The following is a 23,887-nucleotide window of genomic DNA, read 5'->3' on the forward strand; positions in this document are numbered from 1 at the left end:
TTGCGCGCACTCCGCGCAGCACTAATTTGCTAGCATGTAGCTTGTCCCAGTATATTCCTTAGGATCCAAAGGGGGGTGAAGTTAGAAGCGACCAAGCACTTCCACGTTGTCCCTATTTAAATACGGTTACGTGAGTAGTTACACGACCCAAGTTTGGTTACACAAAATGAAACATGCCAATTTTTCTAAGCGGATAACAAGGATAACTATATAGTATGGCGGAATAACAACTGGAAGCACTTCGACGTCGGCGCAGTAATATCATCACTCAAAACATGACGGGACTATATACCTTCTGCTTTTTTTCACAACCCTGTACGATGCACGTTATAACCATGATGTTTGATTGTTCACAAACTATCTTACTACAACCTGATGCTTCCTCAACTGTGCACAAACTACTACAGCTGGTGCAGGCGACGGCGTGCAGGTCACGTAGGTTCTATTGACGGAAGTAAGAGGGGGAGCGGAGTGATGATATTACTGCGCCGACGTCGAAGTGCTTCCAGTTGTTATTCCGCCATACTATATAGCAGTGGCGAGCGGTGACCGTTTACTGTGGTCATGCTGAAGTGTCAATACCATGCGCGCCCGTGGGGGGGCATTATATTTTTGAATAAAAAATATAATATGGTTAGTGGAAACAGCTTGTAGTGATCACGTTGGTCCAGAGTACATTTGATCACTATAAGCGGTTGATTACTAAAACCGAATTGTTATTACAGTATTTCACTTATTTTTTTATGGAGAACATCATCTAAATGCCAGTTGTATAGTTTTTCAATGAGAAAAATGTAACGAAGCGGTCGTCAGCGCGATCCTCTCGTCAGCTCCAAACTCACCCGTCTGCACCTCAATCACAGACCACAGCTGGTTTTCCGCACAGCATTTACAGTAACTCACGTGACACGTCTCAGATCAGTAGGCGCTGCTGCCGGTGTGTTTTTAAAACGAACTAGGCTAGTAGCGCCGCAGATTTCTCATTCCCCACCTTGTTTGACTGAGAGTGTTTCGAGATGGTTTTCATGAATGAACAGGCAATATGTCGCTGTCAGACCGGATCGTTTGACGGGAGGGGGGTCGGCTAGCTAGCCATTTATGTTTCTCATACGTGCTAGCTTGAAAGTGACGGACGGAATTCTTTGCAGTCTTTGTGATATTTACTTCAGGAGTAGGCCGTCCACTTGAAATTATAGCTTTCTTTTCCTCAAAAGGTCTCCGCGAAAACGGCACTGAACGCAAAGCCTGAATATAATTAATATTTTCAGCCATTTTGACCAGGCTACACAATGAATGAACCACTGACAGTTTCCCGCTGAACAATTCAAACAAGTCATTTTTGCGCATGCGCGTTGGCAGATAAGCTGCTTCACTGACAGCTTTTTTGCCATTCAAAATGCTCATCTACAGTAAACACAGCCTTTAGCAGTAACTGTACTAGTCGGTGTCACAGTGCGCATGCGCGAAACAAGCTGTCAGCTTTCCAGCTTTTCGCAAGCAAAACGGGACAGATTAGGCACGGATTTAAGACCAAAACAGTAAAACTAAGGTATTGTATAATTGAACACACTGCCAGATTAATATTTTCAATTATTTTTATTGAAGGGCTTGGGCATGCACTGCATTTATAGCTTATTATGACCGCTCGCCCATGCTATATAGTTATCCTTGTTATCCGCTTAGAAAAATTGGCATGTTTCATTTTGTGTAACCAAACTTGGGTCGTGTAACTACTCACGTAACCGTATTTAAATAGGGACAACGTGGAAGTGCTTGGTCGCTTCTAACTTCACCCCCCTTTGGATCCTAAGGAATATACTAGGACAAGCTACATGCTAGCAAATTAGCGCTGCGCGGAGTGCGCGCAAGAGCCATTGAGTGCACGCACAGAGGAGAGGGAGGTATGTATCACCTCGTCTAAGATCAGGGCAGAACATAGTTCAGTATGGAAATGCGGTGGTGTTTTCCTTTAACAAGTATGTTTTTAATTACTGATGCAAAAAACAAAGTTGTGATTTCTTAAGGTATATCTCTTCTAAATTGCAGGTTCACCGGTCTTAAGAAAATGTAAAGTGATGCGTAAAATGCTCAGGAATTGATTAATTAATTGACGCACAAATTCACTCTTCTGTTGTGAATTGGGTTGAGATGGTTTTATTTAATTTCGAGAATATCAGTACTGAAGTGTATTTTAAAAATGAAAGCCCTTTAAATGTGCCAAAGTCTTTCTAAATCCAGATATGAATGAATAGGAAACAGACTAACAGTTTAAAAAATGACAGCGCTTAGAATCTCTCTCAGGTGTAGTAGTATTATCTGTATTCCTGTTCAACCATTTATTTTTATTAATATGAAATTCTCCTCAAATTGATAAGAAATTCACTTAACCCAAAGAATTAAAATGACACATTTTTAGTTTACCCAAGTACCCAAAAAGGAAGAACATATGGTCATAGTAATCATATATTGAAAATTTAATTTAAAAAAATTAAATGATCTGCGCACAGCCTGTTGTTTGCACAAACAGGCATCATTGAGGACACCAAAAGGCAGGCGGGTGCTGTGAAGGACCCGTGTGAATAAAAGCCGCTGCCGTACGTTATTTCGGCCTTTCTCGGCGGCTTCCCCAGCGTTGGTGACGTGGACGCGGCACTCCAAGCTTTTTACGAAATACAATACGATGAAAGAAATGGAAATGACGGCAAGCGAGATGCACTTGTGCACCTTCCTAACACCTCATGAGGCTTCCGGAGTCACTCGGTGAAATGGGAAGACGAGCAGCGTCTACGCTGAGAAGAGAGCACGTGGCCCGGCGAGAAGGCTGCGCAGTAATGGAGGGCGAACACTCGTGAGCTCCAAAGATGGTCTCCTCGCTGATATCCACCCGTACACGATGCACTCCTGGAGAAGTTTAGAGATGGCGGACTAAAGTGATTATTGGTCAGTGGACCGGTTAGCTACATGCGCACGAAAGAGGGGGGGGGGGGAAAAACAACCGGATGGTAATTTGAAAGAATTATTAACGTTATCGTGGTAGTTAAGTTGCATTTGTCTGCGTGTGTGCTTATTGTGTTTTTATCAGTGGGACGAGAAAGAGGTTGCTGGATAAAAGGCGTCAGCTATGATAACGTTAGTGATGTAATGAAGCAAAGTTGGCTAGCTAGCAAGATGAGCTAACGGTCGTGTTTGTGTGTTAGACAAGACAAATGTCTCTCCATAGACTGTTTTCTGGAAGCATTTCTTCAAAGAAATACTATATCTTCAAATGAACAGCCTTTCTGAAAATTGTATGTCGTGCTTCTCAATTTAGGCAACAACTGCTTGGCTGTGTGACTGAAAAGACGGGCTGCTGACTAAAGGCGGGTCCACACCGCACCGACTGCCCGACTCGCGTCGGTAAATTAAGTCTTGCTACTTAATATGGCCGACTCGAATGGCGGATTACACATTTCAATCGGCTGAAATGAACGCCGACGTGGGCCGATTCGAGCGACCACACCAAGGAGACTCATGTCACGGACGCCGACTCTCTCAAAGACGCCGAGTTTTTGGTCCGGTGTGGACCCGCCTTAAAGACGAGTTCACTGCCACATCCGTTCACCACAGACCAGCATCTCATTGTCCTGCCTGCTGGGTTCTATAGGACTGGTCTAACTAGAGGTAGCAGAGACCTGCAGCCACGGTGAGTGTCGGGGTGGGCTGAATTTATATGAAACTCTGTATGCTACTGTGATGATTCACTAGACTAGAGTCTCTGATTAACCATGAAGCTCTTTCACAGTGCACTGACCATGCATATCACTGCTTCTCTGTACAAACTGTAGCCATTTGAACTGGGTTTAACGCTGCTCTGTCCTCACCAGGTTTTGAACCAGACGGTGATGATGCCATCGGCAAGTCTATAGGACTGGTCTACCTGGAGGGAGCAGAGATGTGCAGCCACGGTGAGTGTTGGCATGGGATGACATATAAAACTCACTATGCTACTGTGATGATTCACTAGACTAGAGTCTCTGATTAACCATGAAGCTCTTTCACAGTGCACTGAGCATGCATAGCACTGCTTCTCGGTACAAACTCTAGCCACTTGAACTGGGTTTAACTCTGCTGTCCTCACCAGGTGTTAAACCAGACAGAAATGGCTGTGTAGGCAAGTCTATAGGACTGGTCTAACTAGAGGGATCAAGAGACCTGCAGCCACGGTGAGTGTCGGGGTGGGATGATCTATATAAACCACTATGCTACTGTGATGATTCACTAGACTAGAGTCTCTGATTAACCATGAAGCTCTTTCACAGTGCACTGAGCATGCATAGCACTGCTTCTCATTACACACTGTAGCCATTTGAACTGGTTCTAACTCTGCTCTGTCCTCACCAGGTGTTAAAGATGGAGATGGCTCTGTAGGTAAGTCTGCACTCTTGAAGCCTTCTGTGTTATGTGAGATGATGAACTCTCAATCCAAATGGGGCTTTGAAAAGCTTGTGTCAAGAGTTTGGTCGATGATGATGCAGTTATTTGGTTCAACTGATTTTTACTGAAGTTTACTCGCAGCGCACTGAGACACTCTGACTGAGCTTCTGTTGAATGAGTGATTCTGAAGTTGTTGCTGAAATTTAACCCAAATGTTAATGTCTCTACAGGTGCTGCAGTTTGTGTTGGGACTGCTACAACTGTCGACCATTAACTCATCTAGGAAATGCCACTTTAACTGCCCCCTTCATAGGTGGCTGCCTTTCTACAATGCTGATGTGATGAAATTTAAATAGATGTTTGACAACAAGGACTTTTCCTGTTTTTTTTTTGTTTTTTTTTAATACAATAAAATCAAAGTGACTGTATTCTGAAGCTGAATTGTTTGTTTTTTGTGCTTAATGGCAGCCAGGATGCCAGTAAGTGGAGTAGTAAGAGTTGCATTACACTTTTAAATGACTGCAAGAGTGAAATCTTCACCACCTCACCCAGTCATGGCATACTCCCTGCATGAATAAATCCCATGTAAAAACAATTCTTGTGCCATGTATGACATTTGTTAGTGAAATAAGTGTACTCCATTTCATCAGTTGTGGCGCTGCAGGAATGGTATGTGACCCGCAACTTAAGGCAGTACATGTTCCCAAATGATAGAGAAACCTGAGATTTGGCCAGCTGCAATGTAACCACGACATGCAGTGCACACCTATGGCTGAAAGTGATGGCTCGTATACATGGATTTGATTTATATAATTTGATACGAGTTGCAGTAATGCAGGTATAGGTTTTTCTTGTGACTCATCCATAAACGTAAGCAACGCACATCAACAGCACAGGAATGTGTATACACAACGTTATTTGAGATTGGAGGGGTAGTGTTTGTAGATGTCTTGTTTATTGGAAGAAAAAATATTATCTTGGTTACCTGTGTGAAGAGGACAAAGAGCATCAGCATGAACTCGCGGTGTTTTATTTTGAAGGTTGAAACAGAACCGGTAGTCCGTCCTCTTTGTTCTCGTAACGAGCGAGGTTGCGTTAACCCGTCAGTGGACCTGGCAGGCAGATCCGTACCCGTGGCCTTTCGCTGGTTAGCAGTAGCATCGATGGTAACGTTACTGGTTACCGGGTAGCTCTGACCGGAAGCTGACTTCACCAGAACGCGTATTTAACGTGACTACACGCATCCAGAAGTTGGGTAACTTGGTGCTTGTCGAATTACGTGATGCTAACAAGGAGGGCTAGCCCGTCATCGGACCGATCAAACTCAAGCTAACTTCGCTAAAGGTGAGCATTTATTTAGCAGACTGACTTGGTTAGGAGACACTGGAAACTCAGGAATTGTTTTCCTGAAGTTAGTCAGTAAAGCACAGGACGTTATTTGCTAACCAATTTTACTTTCTAGAAACGGTGCAAACCTGCTCACAACTACCTGTGTAACATTAGCTAACTTGCATTTATGTTTACGTGGGATTGGAAGGAAGATTTAGCTAATGCCAATCCAAATTCACGTGTCTTTTGTCTTATTTGCAGGCATGAAGATTGAAGTCATGAGTTTTGGGACTCTGAAAAGTTGAACAACTTGTCAACAAATTACGCTGACGTTAGTTAGTTGCCGCTTATCGAGCTGGAGCTTGTGCTGGTGCTAACTGTCTTATTGAGCATATCTGTAGGTGACGTTGAGTCATTGAAAGCGCACTTTGTCAGGCCAAAGATATGTAGACGAGAGGCCTGTCCTGTTTAAATGCATGAATGTAAGGAGGGCCCTTCAAGCTGCTCAAAGCACCCACGGGTGTGTCTGTGGCCCGAGGACGTCATTTTGCCTGGACCTGCATCTTTGTGAACAAGTATTACAACTTCACTGAACCAGCGGTACATGCATGCTTTCCCAATAAGCTCACAGAGCCGAGTGTCTGTGATTTAAATCGCCTCCAACAAGCTCCGAGGAAACATGACTGCTATGGTGGGCAGAGCGTGGGGGTGGGTGCGCTCCTGGGGCGGCGGTGCAGGCTCCCAGAATACCACAATGGTGGTAGCCAAAGGCCAGAAGCAGGGTTACAGCAGCATAGGGTGGACCGCTAGGATCTGGGGAGGGTGGAGATGTCAAAGTGATCAAACCACTCCAGGAGAGGAGTACTGGGAGGCGCAGGAGAAGCTTCAGCCCATGGAAATTGAAGTCCTTGGTGTGGGGAAGCAGGAGACTCATTCAGAGAATGCTTCTAGATGGTGGAATAAATATCTCCCTACATCTTACCTCCCGTGGCCAACAAAACCAGGACCAAGACGCAGGACGGTTCGGAGTGGAGACTGTGATATTGATGGGGAGTTTTCTGACTATGGAACGCCTCCTCCGTCTCCTACACCACCTTCCTCTTGCCTGACATCTCCTTTTCGACTTTTTGCACACAGCTGGAAGGTGGAAATCCATCCAGAGCACTACGAGATCTGTTTCAACTTCCTCCGCCACTTGTTTGACCTGTTTGTCGTCGGCTTCCTGTGGACCGTGTCCCCCCCTGCCAAGCTCATTCTGGAGGTGCTCGGTGTCCAGGGAGCACTGAGGCTGTGGTTTCATGGGATGGCCATGTTTTTTGTCTCCACTGTTGGAATGGCAGGATTACTCTGGTTGATCCAGGAATATCTCCCTCAGTTTGCCTTGATCTACGGCATCATCCAGGCAATCGTGATCTCTGTCAGTGTCCGACAGAGTGTGATCCTCGGCGTAGAAGAAGAGAATGAAGAAAAGGATGAGGACAGCAAGGAGACTGAAGAAATGAAAGACAGTAGGGAGCACAAAGAAAAGCTTGTTTCTGTTGAGGACAAGGTGAAGACTAGTTAAATTAAAGGTAAGCCCCTTCTATCATCTGATGTGATGTTGTTTTTTCCTGACATTTTTATTTTGTTTTTATGATTGCACAAGTTACATTTACATTATCAAATCTCCCAAACCACAATCTAAGAGCATAGCACACCATGAAGGTGAAAAGACAGCTGAAGCTATAGCACTGACTAGGTTCACATGCACCACATATTACAGGTTTTGTCCTTATTCCTAAAAAGACAATATTGCAATTAATCTATTTACATGGCAGATAAAAAATAATATTCTATTCATATTCCCATTTTCATGCAGCCGTTCATATTCGCCTTAACTTAACATTAGTTGTCTTTGTCTGTTCTCACCAGCATCATCTAGTCCATTTTGAGTAGCTCGCGGTCACATGCTCATCACCAGGGCGGTCAATCCCTCATTCTTTGCTGTGTGTTTGACCATCAAAAAAGTCTGATGGGCGTGATATCAAAGTCCTTCATGAAGATTCAAATTAGGTGCGTTTCTCCTCTTTTGGCCATGCATCTCTACTCAGCTTTACTAACTGTCGACTTGTTGGTTTGTGTCCGACACACAGAGAAAAAAACCTGAATAACATCAATAGATCACACATGTCTTCATCTGAAAAGGATCCATTCAGAATATCTTAACAATATGATGTTTGCAAAGCCGCACATGAGTGGAACACAATACCATTCTATATTAGAGACATGAAAACTTACTACACATTCAAATCCAACCTAAAGAAATGGCTAATCGGTCGGGGTGGGAATCTTTGGCTTCACTTCGATTCGATTAACGATACAGTAGTTGGCGATTCGATTCAAGGACAATTTTTTTTTTTAACGATTCGATAAGATTCTGTAAACCCAGGGTATCCGCGGTGTCTTAAAAAGTATTAAAAGGTGATAAATCAATTTTGGGAAAATTAAGACCCTTAAAAAGTATTTAAAAAGTATTATCATGACTTTACTAAGTCTTAAATTTTGAAGGTATTTTTTCTGAATTCGCTGTCCAAGAGTTTGGATCCTAAAAACATCGTGAACGTGTAAAATGTATTTGTTTCCTTAAAAAACAAAGATGAACCTGTACATAAAAAACTACGCTATTGTGGGTGCGTTCGTAAACCGTCTCCGAGAGCGCCAGAGTGCACTCGGAAATTCACAAAGTACGCTCTTGCGCTCCCAGTGCCTATTACGAACGCACCTATGTCACATGATGCTCTCAGCGTGAAAAAACAGAAGAGAAGGCTTGGTGAACGGTCATGGGGAAGTGCAAGTTTGCGGAGTCCATATTGTACACTGTGCAAGAAGAGGATTAACATCGTGTCTATGGGAATTAAGGCATTAAGGTCCCACATGTGTTGTGCTAGCCACAAAGCCGCTGCTAGCCGCCGAGAGCGGCAGCTCTCCATTGCTGCTTTCTGTGCACTACCACAACCTAGTGCCGTCACACTACCACCGGCAGCCGCACCTGAACCTAACTTTACGGCTACGACCTCGGCTCACTCTGACTCCGCATTTTCTGCTGATATCAGGGTGGCGCTGGGAGGCACGGCAACGCTGCGGCGGAGGTGTTGTGGTGTCTCCACACAGCGGAGAAACACCACTCGCTGAACAGTAACGAAAACTTGGCTGACGTTTTCAGGGCCATGTTTCCTGATTCAGACATAGCCAAGACTTTTGCTTGTGGTAAGGACAAATCTGGTGACATTATACGACTTGGCTTAGCACCATACTTCAAGCAGGAGCTCATCAACACAATCAACAAGGCTGGGCAGTTCGTCTTAATGTTTGATGAGTCGCTCAACAAATATACAAAAAAGAAACATGTCATGACTGTCCTGATTGTTGTTTTTTGAGAGTGGAGCAATGTTTTTTTTTTTTTTTTTTTTTAAAGAAACTTTGCCCTTGAGTCCCAGCCTATTTTGAATTCTGTTGTACCATAGTGGTCTTAGTGGTCTGTAGTCTTTATCACAAACTAAAACTGTTAAGTTAAAAGTGTCTGACGTAAATGTTGCATATTGAAGTGGCGGTGAGGTATTAAAAAATATTGGGATGGTCTTGAAAAAGTCTTAAAAAGGTATTGAAATTAGCTTCAGGATTCCTGTATATACCCTGAAACCACAATTCGATTCAGTAACTTGTAACCAAAATTCTATATCCATGAAATAAACATGCAATAATGCGAGTGAGACTATCTGTATTCTTCTGAAAGGTGAAAAAATAAACAGACCACAGAATTACTTATTTAACATATTTATTCTATAAAAAAGTAGCCCTGCATAATATTTTATGCTGAATACAAAAATGTAATGCTCAGTTATTTTTAACATTTTCAGTAGACTACATGCTGGCAGGGGAGAGAGTGTCTTAAATGTATTAAAACATTAATCATAAGTAAGAATCACGATTCATCCGATTAAACGCAATTATATGGATTATTGGTGAAGCCAAAACGATTTATTCTATTTATTTATTTTACCAGATCGATTTAGTAGAATCGGGCTGCACGGTGGTGTAGTGGGTAGCACTCTCGCCTCACAGCAAGAGGGTCCTGGGTTCGATTCCCGGGTCGGCCCAGGTTCCTTCTGTGTGGAGTTTGCATGTTCTCCCCGTGTAAGCGTGGGTTCTCCGGCTTCCTCCCACAGTCCAAAGACATGCAGGATGGGGATAGGTTAATTGATGACTCTAAATTGCCCGTAGGTGTGAATGTGAGTGTGAATGGTTGTTTGTCTCTACATGTTGGCCCTGCGATAGACTGGCGACCTGTCCAGGGTGTACCCTGCCTTCGCCCAATGACAGCTGGGATCGGCTCCAGCCCCCCCGTGACCCTAAATACAGGATAAGCGGTAGAAAATGGATGGATGGATTTAGTAGAATCTATAGGACTGACAATCGATTCATCGATGCATCGAATGAATCGTTACACCTCTACTAATCAGCAACCAGACCTGTCAACTAGGGCTGCACAAAAAATCGTTAAAAAATTGCGATCTCGATTCACACATACACGTGATCTCATTTATTCTGAAGCATTTTATATCTCGAGCTGCATCACAAATGCTCCTATTTCCTCCCGGATTTTTTGAAGCGCCCCCAAACGCAGCACTGCCACTGCCTCCTCCCTTAACCTATGGTAAAGCGTTTACAACACGTGATTCAGTAGAGGAAGCCGCCTGCAGTTGAGTGTTTGGAAAGAGTGAGTGAGAGTTAAAAGGAGGAAAGTCAGCGCCGGTAAGGAAGGTTGAATGGATGGCGACGAAAACCCAGGCGGTAGTGGTGAGAGTCACCCATCCACCCGAACCGACCTTGTGCCCAAAGAAGGTTCGCATTCAGTGGTGTGGAGGTGGCCCCGATAAACACTGTACAACATGAGGGATTTCGGAAGATGATAGACACTCACGACAAACAGTACTAGATGCCCTCCCGTAACTACTTTTCAAACATTGTGCTCCCCGACATGTATAATAAGCAGCAGGCAGTGGTCGAGGCAAAGTTTACGTACAAAAGGTACGTCTGATTTATAGTCCAGTCGGACCATGGAGCCGTATTTAAGCCTGATGGTTCATTTTATAGTGCCTGATTTCACTATCAGCCGCATGTCTCAATTTTTTTTTTTACTTTTGTAAAAATTATTTATCTTCCAAAGAACTACTACTATGCCTCTGCCAAAGCAATGTTGTTTGTTTTGTTAAAGTTCATCAGTGCAATAAACATTTTGTGAAAAAAAATCGTGCAAGAGAATCGTGATCTCAATTCTAAGCAAAAAAAATCGTGATTCACATTTTTTCCAGAATCGTGCAGCCCTACTGTCAACTTTGAACAAAAGAAACACATTAGCACACGTTAATTCCTCTGCTTGTCGGTTTTATCTGGTGGCTGTCATACGTACACCATCCCTGCCCCATACTGCTCTTCTTTCCCTCTTTTATTTTATTATGGCAGGTCAACTCTGTTTCCGAGTTGTTTGTCATATTTTCAGTATATGTTTTGTACAATGATGTGTGTATAGTTGTTTTTTTAGGTGCATCTGGCCTGTTAACATCAGCCCATGGACAACAGATGCAAAATAGCAATTTTGGCTTATTCTGGTGCATTTACATATTGATGTTTATTAATGTGCACTGTCTATGACTAAATAAACCTTAAATTAAATTAATAAATAAACATATCGGATTAGGAATATTGTCATATTCAGAATAATAGTGGAATATGAGGGTGCATATACGTAGTCACTGTCACTGCAGGTTTCGGTCAATAAAGCTTTAACCAAGGCGGGTTAATCAATTGGTCTAAACCAGCATCTCGACTGTTATGGCTGAAGATCTGGAGGCTCCCAGTATGTTTTGTGTGAGGGTGTTTCCTCCACATGATTTCATGAATTTGAACGTTAGATACTTAAACAAATACTTTAGTTGAGTGTTAACCATGCACTATTGTATACCTTAATTTCACTGCATTGAAAGGAATAACGAAGTGAACTTATTTTGTGGTGTTTTTTTCATTACTATCGGTGGATATACCAATACTGAACTGCTCTCTCATACAACATTCACATTGTCACACACAGCGAGGCCATCTTGATCTATGTTGATCCTGTTACCATAGAAAAAGAAGTGTGACGTTCTCTGAGTGGTGTGAAACCATGACTGAGAATAGAAGCATTCACATCCTTCAGTTCACTAGCCTGAGGTCTCTGATCTCCCACCGCATTGGCTTTCATAATGATCTGTTCACAGTTGAGATAACCATTAGACAAACATCAGCGACGAAGTAAATACTATGACATACCGTGAACCCATTTACAGTGTGGATTTGAAGGTGACCATTGATTGGTTGTGTGAAGGTGTGGACACCAAGCAGTGACCAAAAACCGACCAAACGGAGCTCACCTGAAGTAAACACAACTGTGCTATGTGGTATCAGGATCCGATTGTAGCAAACTATTGACTCACTTTTGAATATTATTAAAGTAAAGTTGTGGTTCACTATTATTATTGGGATTGTTATCGTAGATCTCATGAAAACATTTTATTCACAAAAAAGTTGAAGCAAGAAGTGTTTAGTGTTGAAAGTATACTGAGACTGGAAAAGTATGGCGATCCCGGTTTTCTTAGCAGCGGTACGGGATCAGCAGAACTCCATTCAGAAAACAAGGACAATAACACAGCTCTCATTAGCGACCACATATTCTGATAAGTGAGACTCGGCATCTTTTCTGAATCTGTCCAAGCATCTCCTGTAATCAATCCAACACATAATCCACCAGAGACCACGTGTTGAAGTCTGGTCTTACCGGGTTTCTCAGGATCCTGAAGTGGACTGAAAGGAAAAGAGTGGGGGGACTTCTGTTTGACGGGAGCTGATGTCGCTGTGAGTGTGACTGCACAAAAATCTCCAAAAAGTCTCGGAATCAGCCTAAACTAGATATAAAAAAAAGTCAGACGTGTAAATAAAGTATCTTTGTTGAATGATATGGACTTGAGATCAGGGCCGCTTACTCAGGAATTGAAGGCTAAATACAAGACAAAGAAAATGCATGCGTCATACAAATCAGAAAGAGAAATGGATAGCCTCGACCAAACCTCAAGAGTATGCTGATGGACTTCAAAGAAGGAAACCAGTGAATTGAGATCAGAGTTTTGAACTTCTCATCCGAAATCAAACAAATTAGAAATGATGTAAGAGAAAGAAATCAGTTTGATTTATTAATGAATAAGTAAATATAAAGAAAATACAAACAAACCAAATGCTGAATGTTGGAGATAATGATGTGAAGAGAAAGCCAATCACAGTCATGTTTTGACCAATGTTTTCTGGTCATATAATGCTCTAAATCATCTCTGGGAAAATTCAATAAAAGAAATCATCAACATTTTTGGCACCTTTTGTAAATAAAAAACCACAGTGCTTACTTTTCGGGAAAATACCAGATGAAATTCTGAACAAAAACTCCCACTTGTTTCTAACGATAAGGGGAGCAATAATTAAACAAATAACAAGAAACTGGTTTAAAAATGACCACTTAATTAATCCTGAATGGAAAGATCTAGTGGATTGAATGTATGAAATGGAGAAGACTACTATAAGGATTAGAAATCTAATGCATTTACTTGAAGAAAGCTGAGAGAGATGGATTAAATATATAACATATATAAAGTTATTTTATTTTTTAATATTTTCTCTATTGTGGTCTCAGTGCGGTTGAACGTCACAATGTGTTCTCCTCCTGCAGCATGATTTGCGATGTTTGAACTGTCATAGCTTTATTTTAAATTCCATGCGTGTTTGCTGTCATTTTGTTGTTTTTCTTGTATATTTGATTTGTTGAGCATATTGTGTATTTGTTTATTTACCATTAAATAATGTTAATAAAAAAATAAAGGAAAACAGTGACTTTCTCATCACAAACACCACTTCCACTCAACCAGAGCTTGGTATATATCCTGATTTAGTGAAATAAGAGAACACCGTTAAAGGACTGTTAAAACAACAAATGAATAAATGAAATTAACAGCTCATAGGGTCAAATAAATAAATGTAATAAAAAAAAAAGACAACATCACATAAAAGCAAGTAATAAAATGGGTTTAAGAACAGATTTAAAAGAATTCACTGATTCAGCAGCCTGATCTCCTCGGGCAGGACATTCCAAAGCCGAGGAGCCCTGATGGAGAAGGCACGAAAACCTCTTAGAAGGGCCCTGCCATACATACCCTTTAAAAAAAATAGAGGACCTCGACATGTGGTCCTGAACTTGCAGCTTTCATCTATTGCACGAACAGATTTCTCGCCAAAACTGCAAAATGAAAACCAAAGTTGAACGACCTTGTACAGCCTCCTGTAGTTTAGTTTAGTGGAGTATTGATCTGATGTATTGTGATGATAGAAGCCAGCACCAGAATCTGAACACATCACAGCACTGTGTTCTCCTGATCAGCTGCTTACTAACAGAACTCTCTCTTTTCCACAGATGGTGACAGGAGTCCACCAACATCGGTCCAGCTGGATTAGACCTCCTACAGCTGATTAGACCTCCTACAGCTGGATGAGACCTCGCCCAGCTAGATTAGACCTCCTATAGCTGGATTAGACCTCCTACAGCTGGATTAGACCTCCTCCAGTTGGATTAGACCTCCTCCAGCTGGATTAGACCTCCTACAGATGGATGACATCTCGTCCAGCTAGATTAGACCTCCTCCAGATGGATTAGACCTCCTCCAGCTGGATTAGACCTCCTACAGCCTGATTAGACCTCCTCCAGCTGGATTAGACCTCCTCCAGGTGGATTAGACCTCCTCCAGGTGGATTAGACCTCCTCCAGCTGGATTAGACCTCCTACAGCCTTATTAGACCTCCTCCAGCTGGATTAGACCTCATCCGGCTGGATTAGACCTCCTACAGCCTTATTAGACCTCCTCCAGCTGGATTAGACCTCCTCCGGCTGAGACTCCTCCATCTGGACTCCACAGAGAGACTGTTTCACTGCACCAAAAATTTGAACTCAATTTAACACGTAGCCTGAATTAACAGACATTTAGGCATCACCACAAGGAGGAAAGAAATGCATCAAAGAAAACCTTATAGGGGGTTGAAAGAAGCTGCTCTCTCAATGCTCTCTAAACTAACAAAAATTCTGTTCCCCATGGGCCCTTATTTCAGCATAAATCTGTACGAACAGAGAGAGAAAAATAATGTATTGGTCCCGTTTGGATTGTTCCATGAATTACACATCTGATGTTTGTCCATTTAAAAGATGCTTTTTCACATCAATAAAGTCTCATGTTGACTTTTAACTATTCAGCGAACAATTGAGAGGGGATCAATGAATGATTTGTTTGTGATGTCTACTATACTTATTCTGAAATACGGTCACATGGGGAACAGAGGAAGGGCTTAGTCTCTGTAGAATAGAAACAAGAAAACTGCCTCCGCACAGAGCAGCTTCCGATTGGTCTGTTCACAGTTTGATGTTTGATGCTTTTCAACAGATACATTCAGTACACAGTCTACTACTTTACAACTACTGTGTGTACTTTGTACTAAATCTCACACAGGCTGACCTTTCACCCAGCTGAAGCACAATGGCACCATCAAGTTAATGTCTGTTCCTGCCTTCACCTCCACCAATGCACACAATGACTCAAATCTTCTTTTCCTCCTTGTATTTGAAACTCTCTTCAATTTGTCCACTTAGTTACAGTCCAGTTTTGTAATAATAATACAACATATGAGCATCTAGTAGATTAGTCGGGTTGATAAGCTTAAAGACAGGGAAAATGTACATGAATGCCATTACTTTTTATTCCCTTGACATATACAATTAGAGACACTACAGAGAGAAAAGTAACGTCTTCTATTCTAATGTGTGGATTGGAGTTTGAACCGCTAGTGCTGCCTCGTTGCAGTCACAGAAAGTTTTAGCTGGGATTGTTTCCTTCAGGTGCTCTCAGAGGATTTTCCCTTCTTTACAATGTGTTCTCTTTTGACTTCATTTGTATTGGACCTATTTTATTTCCTGTCGGTCCAGACTATGTGACTCTCTGTGGGGTAAACTTTAAAAGCCCTTTCATTCTTAAGTCCATATTCAGTGACTGGAGTCATATGGTTCACTGCTGTAAAAAGCACAGACTGTACTGTCTGCAATGTTCTTGAATTTGTGTTTGCAGTTTGCCAACATCTTTGTCACTTCAGGCACAGTCACATGACACTAATATTCCTCCCAGCTTTCATTTAATTCAACTGAAGCTGGCAAACACGCAAATTCTAGCATGCAGCTGGTACCCAGCTGGGTGTGTTCAACTTTAACATGCACATTCACACGGTTGACCACTAAAAACACTGCATTATGGGAAATAGAGAAGCCATTTTACAGTCTAGTCTGTGATCATGCTGCGTCATATGTTTGATTCACATGAGACCTGTGAGGTCACATCGCTGTCCAGGTCACTGTGGGGTCATTTTGTTGAACAGAAGGCTAATGTATGTGAATGTATGTATGTGGCTAATGTTTTACCTGAGAGGATGGATAAGCAAGCTGGTTTACCGGTTTGGACAGGAAACACTCACACTACAAAATATACCCTATTAAAGCAATAAGATCTCCTCAACTTGGCATCGATCTCAATTTTTTCCCCTCAAAATGAAATAATTTAATTTGACACCAAAGACTGGTGGAAGGTGGAATGGTTGGAAATGGTTTCAGCACTCAGCTGTGATAGTTGCTGCTTGTTCTCAATAAATATAATGTTCATGATTTCTTTTTACCTTAAATATGTTGACATATTGAAGTGAAACAGCATGGCGTCTAAAATAGCCCGTCTGACTTGTTCAAGAGGCATACGATGCGTATATATCATTGTTGCTTGTTGGAACAGGAATCCGTTTACAGACTGCAGCAGTACATTTTAATGGTTCCTCTCTACACACTTCTTTTCTCTTTTTGACGTATGTCATTCCAACACAGTCTCACAAGTTTGTGAAACAGCCATGAAATTGAATCTATCCGTTTTTGGTAGACAAAACCAACCAACTGTATTTCTTTTTTATTTGACAGGGACAGTGCAAATTAATAAACATTTGTGTAAATATACCAGATTTAGCCAGAAGGCTAGTTTCCATCTACAGTCCCTGGCCAGATGTAACAATATGTTCCCTAAAAAAGTAAGTAACAACAGCACATTACAAACAGGGTTAAGAAAAAACACATAAATTAAGATAAAAGCAACATAGCATGGCAATAGTGTAAACACATACAGCGAGGCATGCATCAGCACATTAAGATGTGTTAGACATACAGGCAGTAGCCCACCAGTGCAGAGAGCACATGTACACAACAGGACAGCATACAGCAACATTGCATAAAGAAAGTAAAAAAAAACCATGTCTATCAATCATGAACAAACAAACAAACAGTAGTATATGAAGCAGCCCATGATCGCAGGACAAATTCATAGACACGCTGATACAAGGCTTAGGTTTAGTGCTGGCAGGTCATAATATTAATGAACCACTGTTTCAGAACTAAAGGACCGATATGTTTTTAGGTCTCTGATATATGTTCGAATGTTGTTCCATTCTCGTGAGGCTGTGACAGAGAAGACTGACTCACTTAAAGCACTTTTCCTTAATGGAATAATCGAGTCCCCTCTTGTGACTCCTCTCATGATCTGATGTAGATTAGTTGGGAGAAGGGTGAGAAGGGGACATGCCATGTATGATTTTGTAGAAGAAAAATGCGTTTTTGCTTAATGCATGTTTAATCATGGTTTCCCAGCTTACTAGATTGTATTTTCTTAAAATTGCACAATGGTGGAATTGCCTTTGTTTTTTTGTCCAGAGCTTTAAGTGTTTGTTTATACAAAGACTGTAATAGTTTTAGTGTTGTGTGATTAGCCTGAGACCAGCTCCTTAAACAGTAGGTCATGTGAGAGAATATCATTGAATGCATGTACATCATGGCTGCCTGGGTGGACATGGAGTTTCTTATAAATTTGAAATTGGCAAGTTTTAATTGAATCAGTTTCCAGACTGTTTTTACACGTGTCCTGAAATCAAAGTTGGAGTCTAGAAGAATCCCAAGGTATTTGAATTCTTTAACAATTTCTGTTTTTTCTCCAAGAGAACACACAAGAACATCTGGGTTTTCACTAGAGTAATTTGTAACATACCGACAGTTTTAGATATATTTAGTTGGAGACAGCACTGATTTAGCCATGCTGTAATTTTCACCATAGCATTTGTGAGTTTGGCAGCCACTTCGTTTTTTGTTAATCCATATACATATAGCACAGTGTCATCAGCATGCATTTGAATTTGAGCCTCTGGACACACAGACGGCAAGTCATTAATATACAAACAAAATAAGAGTGGGCCCAGTATGAAACCCTGTGGGACACCAGCAGACAAGGCGAGGGTGTCAGATTGCTGGTTATTTATTTTAACAGTTTGAGATTGGTTATGAGATGGGTTATTAGGTATGATTCAACCCATTTAAGTGCATCAGCAGAAAAATTAAAAGTGGATAACTTGGATAAAAGAAGCCTGTGATTCACCATGTCAAACGCTTTATGGAGACTTCTCTGCAACATTATAGGGAGGATGCTGATAGTTACAGGTGGAATGATGATCACCAGATTTGAAAATTGGTGTGACAATTGCAGATTTCCACATACTTGGAAACTGCCCTTGTTGTCATGGCCGAAGATGGCTGTGCTTAGTTGTCTCGTGTTAATATTGTCTCATGGTTTCCTGTTTTATTTTGAAAATTCTTCTCTCCTCTCGTTTCAGGTAACTTGCCACTGGAACTTTACTTGAGAATATTTGACTGCTCTCACTCAGGTCTTTTCCTAATAGCAGATCATTCCAGTTAAAACTATGCATACTGCTTTTAAAACGCTCTTGCGTGTTCTTGGGGATTCTATGGCTTTCATTTTCGTTATAAGTCAATGCAATATAAGTCCACTCCTATCCACGAACATGCGTTCAACATAATTAGCCGACCATCAAATTTACATACATGGCAAATTAGTCAATGAGAAAAATAACAATACATATTTAAAATATATACATATGCATAAAATCCTCATTCATTTCGGCCAGTAAAAGGTGACATTATGGCAATCTTTCCTCAAAATTCTTCTTTATCTGACCATTACTTGATAACTTTATTATTACTACTGGACTACGCTCCTCTAGGAAAAAGCTACTACTCTTGGTGTAGAGTGGATAGAGCTGTAGATAAGTTCAAGGAAGTGATTCCACCAATCTTGAGCTCAATGCAATGTCTTAATGAAACAGAGGACTTTATTAACCCCCAGTCCTTTGTTGGAAGCCCAAAGATAAACCAGAGAACTCTTCAGTTCACAGATGTAGTATTTATTCAGGTCACAGGTATTGTATGGCAGCGCTGGGCTCGGAATGGCAGAGCTCCCACAGGATCTCAGTCAGAGTGAGCCCTGTTTCCGGGTGCTCGTCACAATTTATCTTCTTGGGCCAGGACTGCCCCGTACAAAGGTTGGACTCTCATGCAGCTGAGTCTTACTGGTCAGTTATCTCTGACGTGAACTTATGGAAATGTAATATGAAACATGTATGGGTGTTGTCCTTCAGGCGTGTATCTATTCTAGCAAACCTAACTAACAGTTCAAAGAGGGCCTTGAAGATTCAACGGGTTCCTGCTTATCAGGTTAACTGTCACACTGATTAAATGAGCACAACCAGTGATTCATATGAGTTCAGTGAAAAAGTACAAGTCTAAAGTGAACAAAGTAAAAGCCGATTCTAACAATTCCCCCTTTAAAAACAATTCTATCACAACAACACAAATAAACATCTCATAATCATATAGTGGGTATGTAAGCATGTCTTCATTGCGGTGAGCATCCTATATGTATGCCAGTATGTGTAAGCTGTTCTTCGTTGCAGTTACTCGCAGCAAGCAGTTCTTCACTGCACATGCATGTGGAAATAGTAAACAGAGCAATGTTGATCAAACAAAACAATCATAATATTAAAAGCATAAACTAAACAATTCATATCAGGAGTAGCCATCATGGTACCCGGAACAGAACCTCTTTCCCAGAAGAATACAACCTTCTATAACTCTACTGATAACATGTCTGCTATGAGCACAATAATCATAAGAGAAAATTATGAGTCTCACGCCTCTACGTGAATGTAATGCTATATGTTCATGTGGTAACTTCAGCAAAATCTGTGTGTCTACGACTATTCAGGAGTACAAACAGCAGTCGTCGGCATCCTTGTAAGCTTCAATCTCATTCTCTCCAGGCTCAGAGAGGGAGATCAGTGGGACAGTTTCACCTGCATGCTCTGATAATTGATAAAGAGGTGGTGTGGGGAATTTATCATTAATGGCCGTGGTAATACACTTTAGACACAGGTCGCTGATACATGGTATGCAGCAACATCCACATAAGGTTAACACAGTCACTGCAACAACTAGTGAAAGTAATACAGACGTAATTAATGTTTTCCACTTGCCAAAGGCTCTGTTTAGTTTTGAGGCCAGAGAGGGCTCAGAGGGCTGTAGCATCTCTAGTCACATTATTAAGCCTTTGAACATTAAAATTAATGTTATTAATTATGTCCATATTTTTGTTTATAGTGGTCCACCACAACAGGGATGACTCAAACCCTGCGTTGACTTGATCTACCAATTTATATTGATCAGGTACACCTCTGGGGAATTGCATCTAAATAGATCGGAGAGTTCTGATATTTATATCAGAGCTCATTTTACTTATTTTAAGTTTAGTTTAAACGTAGCTCATTTGACTTATAAGTCAAATGAGCTACGTTTAAACTTGCGGGAATAGAGAGAGTCATGATAGGTGGTGGACTGCCATGAAGCTACTTCTGACTACAACCTGGTCTCCAGTATGTCTCATGGATCCAGTTGCTCAGTCTGTCATCAGACAACCAAACCTTCACACAATGTGATGTAGCCTCTGCTACTTTGTACGGTCCCTTCCACCTGGGAGAGGACCAATTGAGCTTGTTGACTTTCCTTCGGACCCAGCTCCCCACCTCAACAGGAGATGTGTCGAGGTCCTGTTCTTTGGTGAGTATTTCCGTGACGTGTTGAGAGATGCTTATCACAGTGTTGTTGTGTGAGTGAGTATGTGTTGTTTAAAATACTCACTCAGATCTTCATACTGTAATAACACAGGTCTGTTGGTGCAGTAGTAAATGGACAGGGCATTTCCTTCCTGTCCAAATGGGCTGAAGTTCATTGTTGAATTTGGAGTGGATCTCAGGTTAAATAGCACTATAGGGGTCCTCCCTACTTCAATTTAGGTTAGTTTTGTGTCTGCGCAGACTTTAGCCAATCCTTCTTTGATAGTAGGATTAACCCTTTCTACTAGTCCATGAGATGCTGCCTTTAGATTCAACTGATTAAAGATTTCACATGACAAAATATTTAGTATTTATTTAGTATTTAGTAATATTTAGTAAAAGAACGCCGTTCTTTTCATTAACATGGGAGAGTGTAGGCTGCATGTTGTAGATCATGCTGTTTTAACGTCTATGAATGCTGTTTCGGCTGTTGCTGTCCATTGCAGAGGAGAGTTATAGTTTTTATCCTAGGAGGTGAGCTCTGGGTTGTGTGTGTGTCTCAGGCTGTGTGTGTGTGTCAGTCTTATCTTTTGCTCAGGTCGGTGTGTCTCTGGAGGAGTCAAGGTTTTAACTGGCATTTGATGTATCGTTAGCACAGAGGACGGTGATTGTATGGAGAATTTAATATCTCCCAGAAAACATTGGCCGTCTACCAAAAACGTTTCTGCCTTTTTCTCTTCAACTTTTTTCTGCCATCTTGAAAATCAAATTTGTCCATCCATCCATCCATCCATCCATTGTCTTCCGCTTATCCGGGACCGGGTCGCGGGGGCAGCTGCCTGAGCAGGGATGCCCAGACTTCTCTCTCCCCGGACACTTCCCCTAGCTCCTCCGGGAGGACCCCAATGCGTTCCCAGGCCAGCCGGGTGACATAGTCACTCCAGTGTTTCCTGGGTCTTCCTCGGGGTCTCCTCCCGGTGGGGCATGCCTGGAACACCTCCCGAGGTAGGTGTCCAGGGGGCATCCAATACAGATGCCCGAGCCACCTCAACTGGCCGCCTCTACTCCGAGCTCCTCCCGTGTGACCGAGCTCCTCACCCTATCTCTAAGGGAGCGCCCCGCCACCCTGCGGAGGAAGCTAATTTTGGCCGCTTGTATCCGGGATCTTATTCTTTCGTTCACGACCCAAAGTTCATGACCATAGGTGAGGGTAGGAACGTAGATTGACTGGTAAATCGAGAGCTTCACCTTTCGGCTCAGCTCTCTCTTCACCACGACAGACTGATACAACGACCGCATTACTGCAGCCGCTGCACCGATCCGCCTGTCAATCTCACGTTCCATCCTTCCCTCACTCGTGAACAAGACCCCAAGATACTTAAACTCCTCCACTTGAGGCAGGAACTCTCCCACGACCTGGAGGGAGCAAGCCACCTTTTTCCGGTCGAGAACCATGGCCTCGGATTTGGAGGTGCTAATCCTTATCCTGGCTGCTTCACACTCGGCTGCAAACTGCCCCAGGACATGCTGGAGGTCCTGGCTCGAAGGAGCCGACAAGACCACATCGTCCGCAAAGAGCAGGGATGAAATCCAGTGGCTCCCGAACCAGATCCCCTCCAGCCCACGGCTGTGCCTAGAAATCCTGTCCATAAAAATAATGAACCGAACCGGTGACAAAGGGCAGCCCTGCCGGAGTCCAACATGCACCTGGAACAGGTCTGACTTACTGCCGGCAATGCGAACCAAGCTCCTGCTCCGGTCGTACAGGGACCGAACAGCCCTTAGCAGAGGGCCCCCAACCCCGTACTCCAGAAGTACCTCCCACAGAATGCCACGAGGGACACGGTCGAATGCCTTCTCCAGGTCCACAAAACACATGTGGCCTGGTTGGGCAAACTCCCATGAACCCTCGAGCACCCTGCGGAGGGTATAGAGCTGGTCCAGTGTTCCACGGCCAGGACGAAAACCGCATTGTTCCTCCTGAATCCGAGGTTCGACTATCGGCCGAATTCTCCACTCCAGTACCCTGGAATAGACTATCCCAGGGAGGCTGAGGAGTGTGATCCCCCGATAGTTGGAACACACCCTCCGGTCCCCCTTTTTGAATAGAGGGACCACTTGAGGAGAAACTTGAGGTACTCAGGGTGGTGCCTTGCCGCCGGGGAGCTTCTTAACTACCTTGGTGACTTCAGCCCGGGTAATGGGTGGATGAACCTCCGATTCTCCAGCCTCTGCTTCCTCAATGGAAGACGTGTCAGTGGAATTGAGGAGATCCTCGAAGTATTCCTTCCACCGCCCGACGATATCCCCAGTCGAAGTCGAACAGTGTTGGTGGAGGGCTGCTTCCCCTTCCTGAGGCGCCAGATGGTTTGCCAGAATTTCCTCAAGGCTGACCGATAGTCCTCCTCCATGGCCCCCGAACTCTCCCCAGACCCAAGCCTTTGCTTCAGCGACCGCCCGCGCTGCAGCACGCTTGGCCTGCCGGTACCTGTCAGCTGCCTCAAGAGTCCCCCGAGCCAACCAGGTTCGGTAGGACTCCTTCTTCAGCTTGACAGCATCCCTTAATTCCAGTGTCCACTAGGCTTGGGCGGTAATGGTAAGGTAATACGGTATACCACGGGTCTTAAAAATAGCAACGGTATCAGTTTCAATACCGTCATTAAAAAAATGCAATGCACTTATATGAGAGAGAGAGAGAGAGAGAGAGAGAGAGAGAGAGAGAGAGAGAGAGAGAGAGGAAAGATGGCGAGTCGCGCACCGAGTGACCTGGTCTCAAAGAAGAACACGACTTCTGCAGTTTGGCAGTATTTCGGGTTCCGATCTAATGAGAAGTAGAGCTTAGTTCGGGCACAGAAAATCAAGCCCGACCCTACCCGAGCCCGTGCGCGTTCTCTCCGAACCCGGACCGACCCGACACATTAACTGTAATTAAGAGCCCGAGAGCCCTGTATGTGCATATCCGTGGGAAGTGGGGGTGCGGCTGCACCACTACTCAGTCACAAAAATA

General features: G+C 42.8%; 1 protein-coding gene and 1 long non-coding RNA gene across 5 annotated transcripts; both read left to right on the forward strand.

Moving 5' to 3' along the window:
• The first annotated feature begins 2,480 nt into the window (after positions 1 to 2,480).
• LOC311028485 lies at positions 2,481 to 4,848 on the forward strand. Of its 4 annotated transcripts, none has more exons than XR_014598725.1 (6): positions 2,481 to 2,940; positions 3,311 to 3,682; positions 3,864 to 3,950; positions 4,133 to 4,214; positions 4,381 to 4,407; positions 4,644 to 4,848. It is a non-coding gene; the product is annotated as an uncharacterized lncRNA (long non-coding RNA). The 4 variants fall into 4 exon arrangements; XR_014598726.1 differs by having other exon boundaries at positions 3,864 to 3,944; positions 4,121 to 4,202; XR_014598727.1 differs by having other exon boundaries at positions 2,484 to 2,940; positions 4,133 to 4,848.
• Positions 4,849 to 5,394: 546 nt separating this feature from the next.
• On the forward strand, positions 5,395 to 16,409 carry cUnh6orf47 (chromosome Un C6orf47 homolog). The gene is made up of 3 exons (XM_084032629.1): positions 5,395 to 5,757; positions 6,004 to 7,313; positions 14,273 to 16,409. The coding sequence occupies exon 2, from the start codon at positions 6,422 to 6,424 to the stop codon at positions 7,304 to 7,306; it is 885 nt and encodes a 294-aa protein (XP_083888755.1). The 5' UTR covers positions 5,395 to 5,757; positions 6,004 to 6,421; the 3' UTR covers positions 7,307 to 7,313; positions 14,273 to 16,409.
• The last annotated feature ends 7,478 nt before the right edge of the window (positions 16,410 to 23,887 follow it).

The sequence above is a fragment of the Eutrigla gurnardus genome (genome assembly GCF_963514095.1).
Source record: "Eutrigla gurnardus genome assembly, chromosome: 17".
NCBI lineage: Eukaryota > Metazoa > Chordata > Actinopteri > Perciformes > Triglidae > Eutrigla > Eutrigla gurnardus.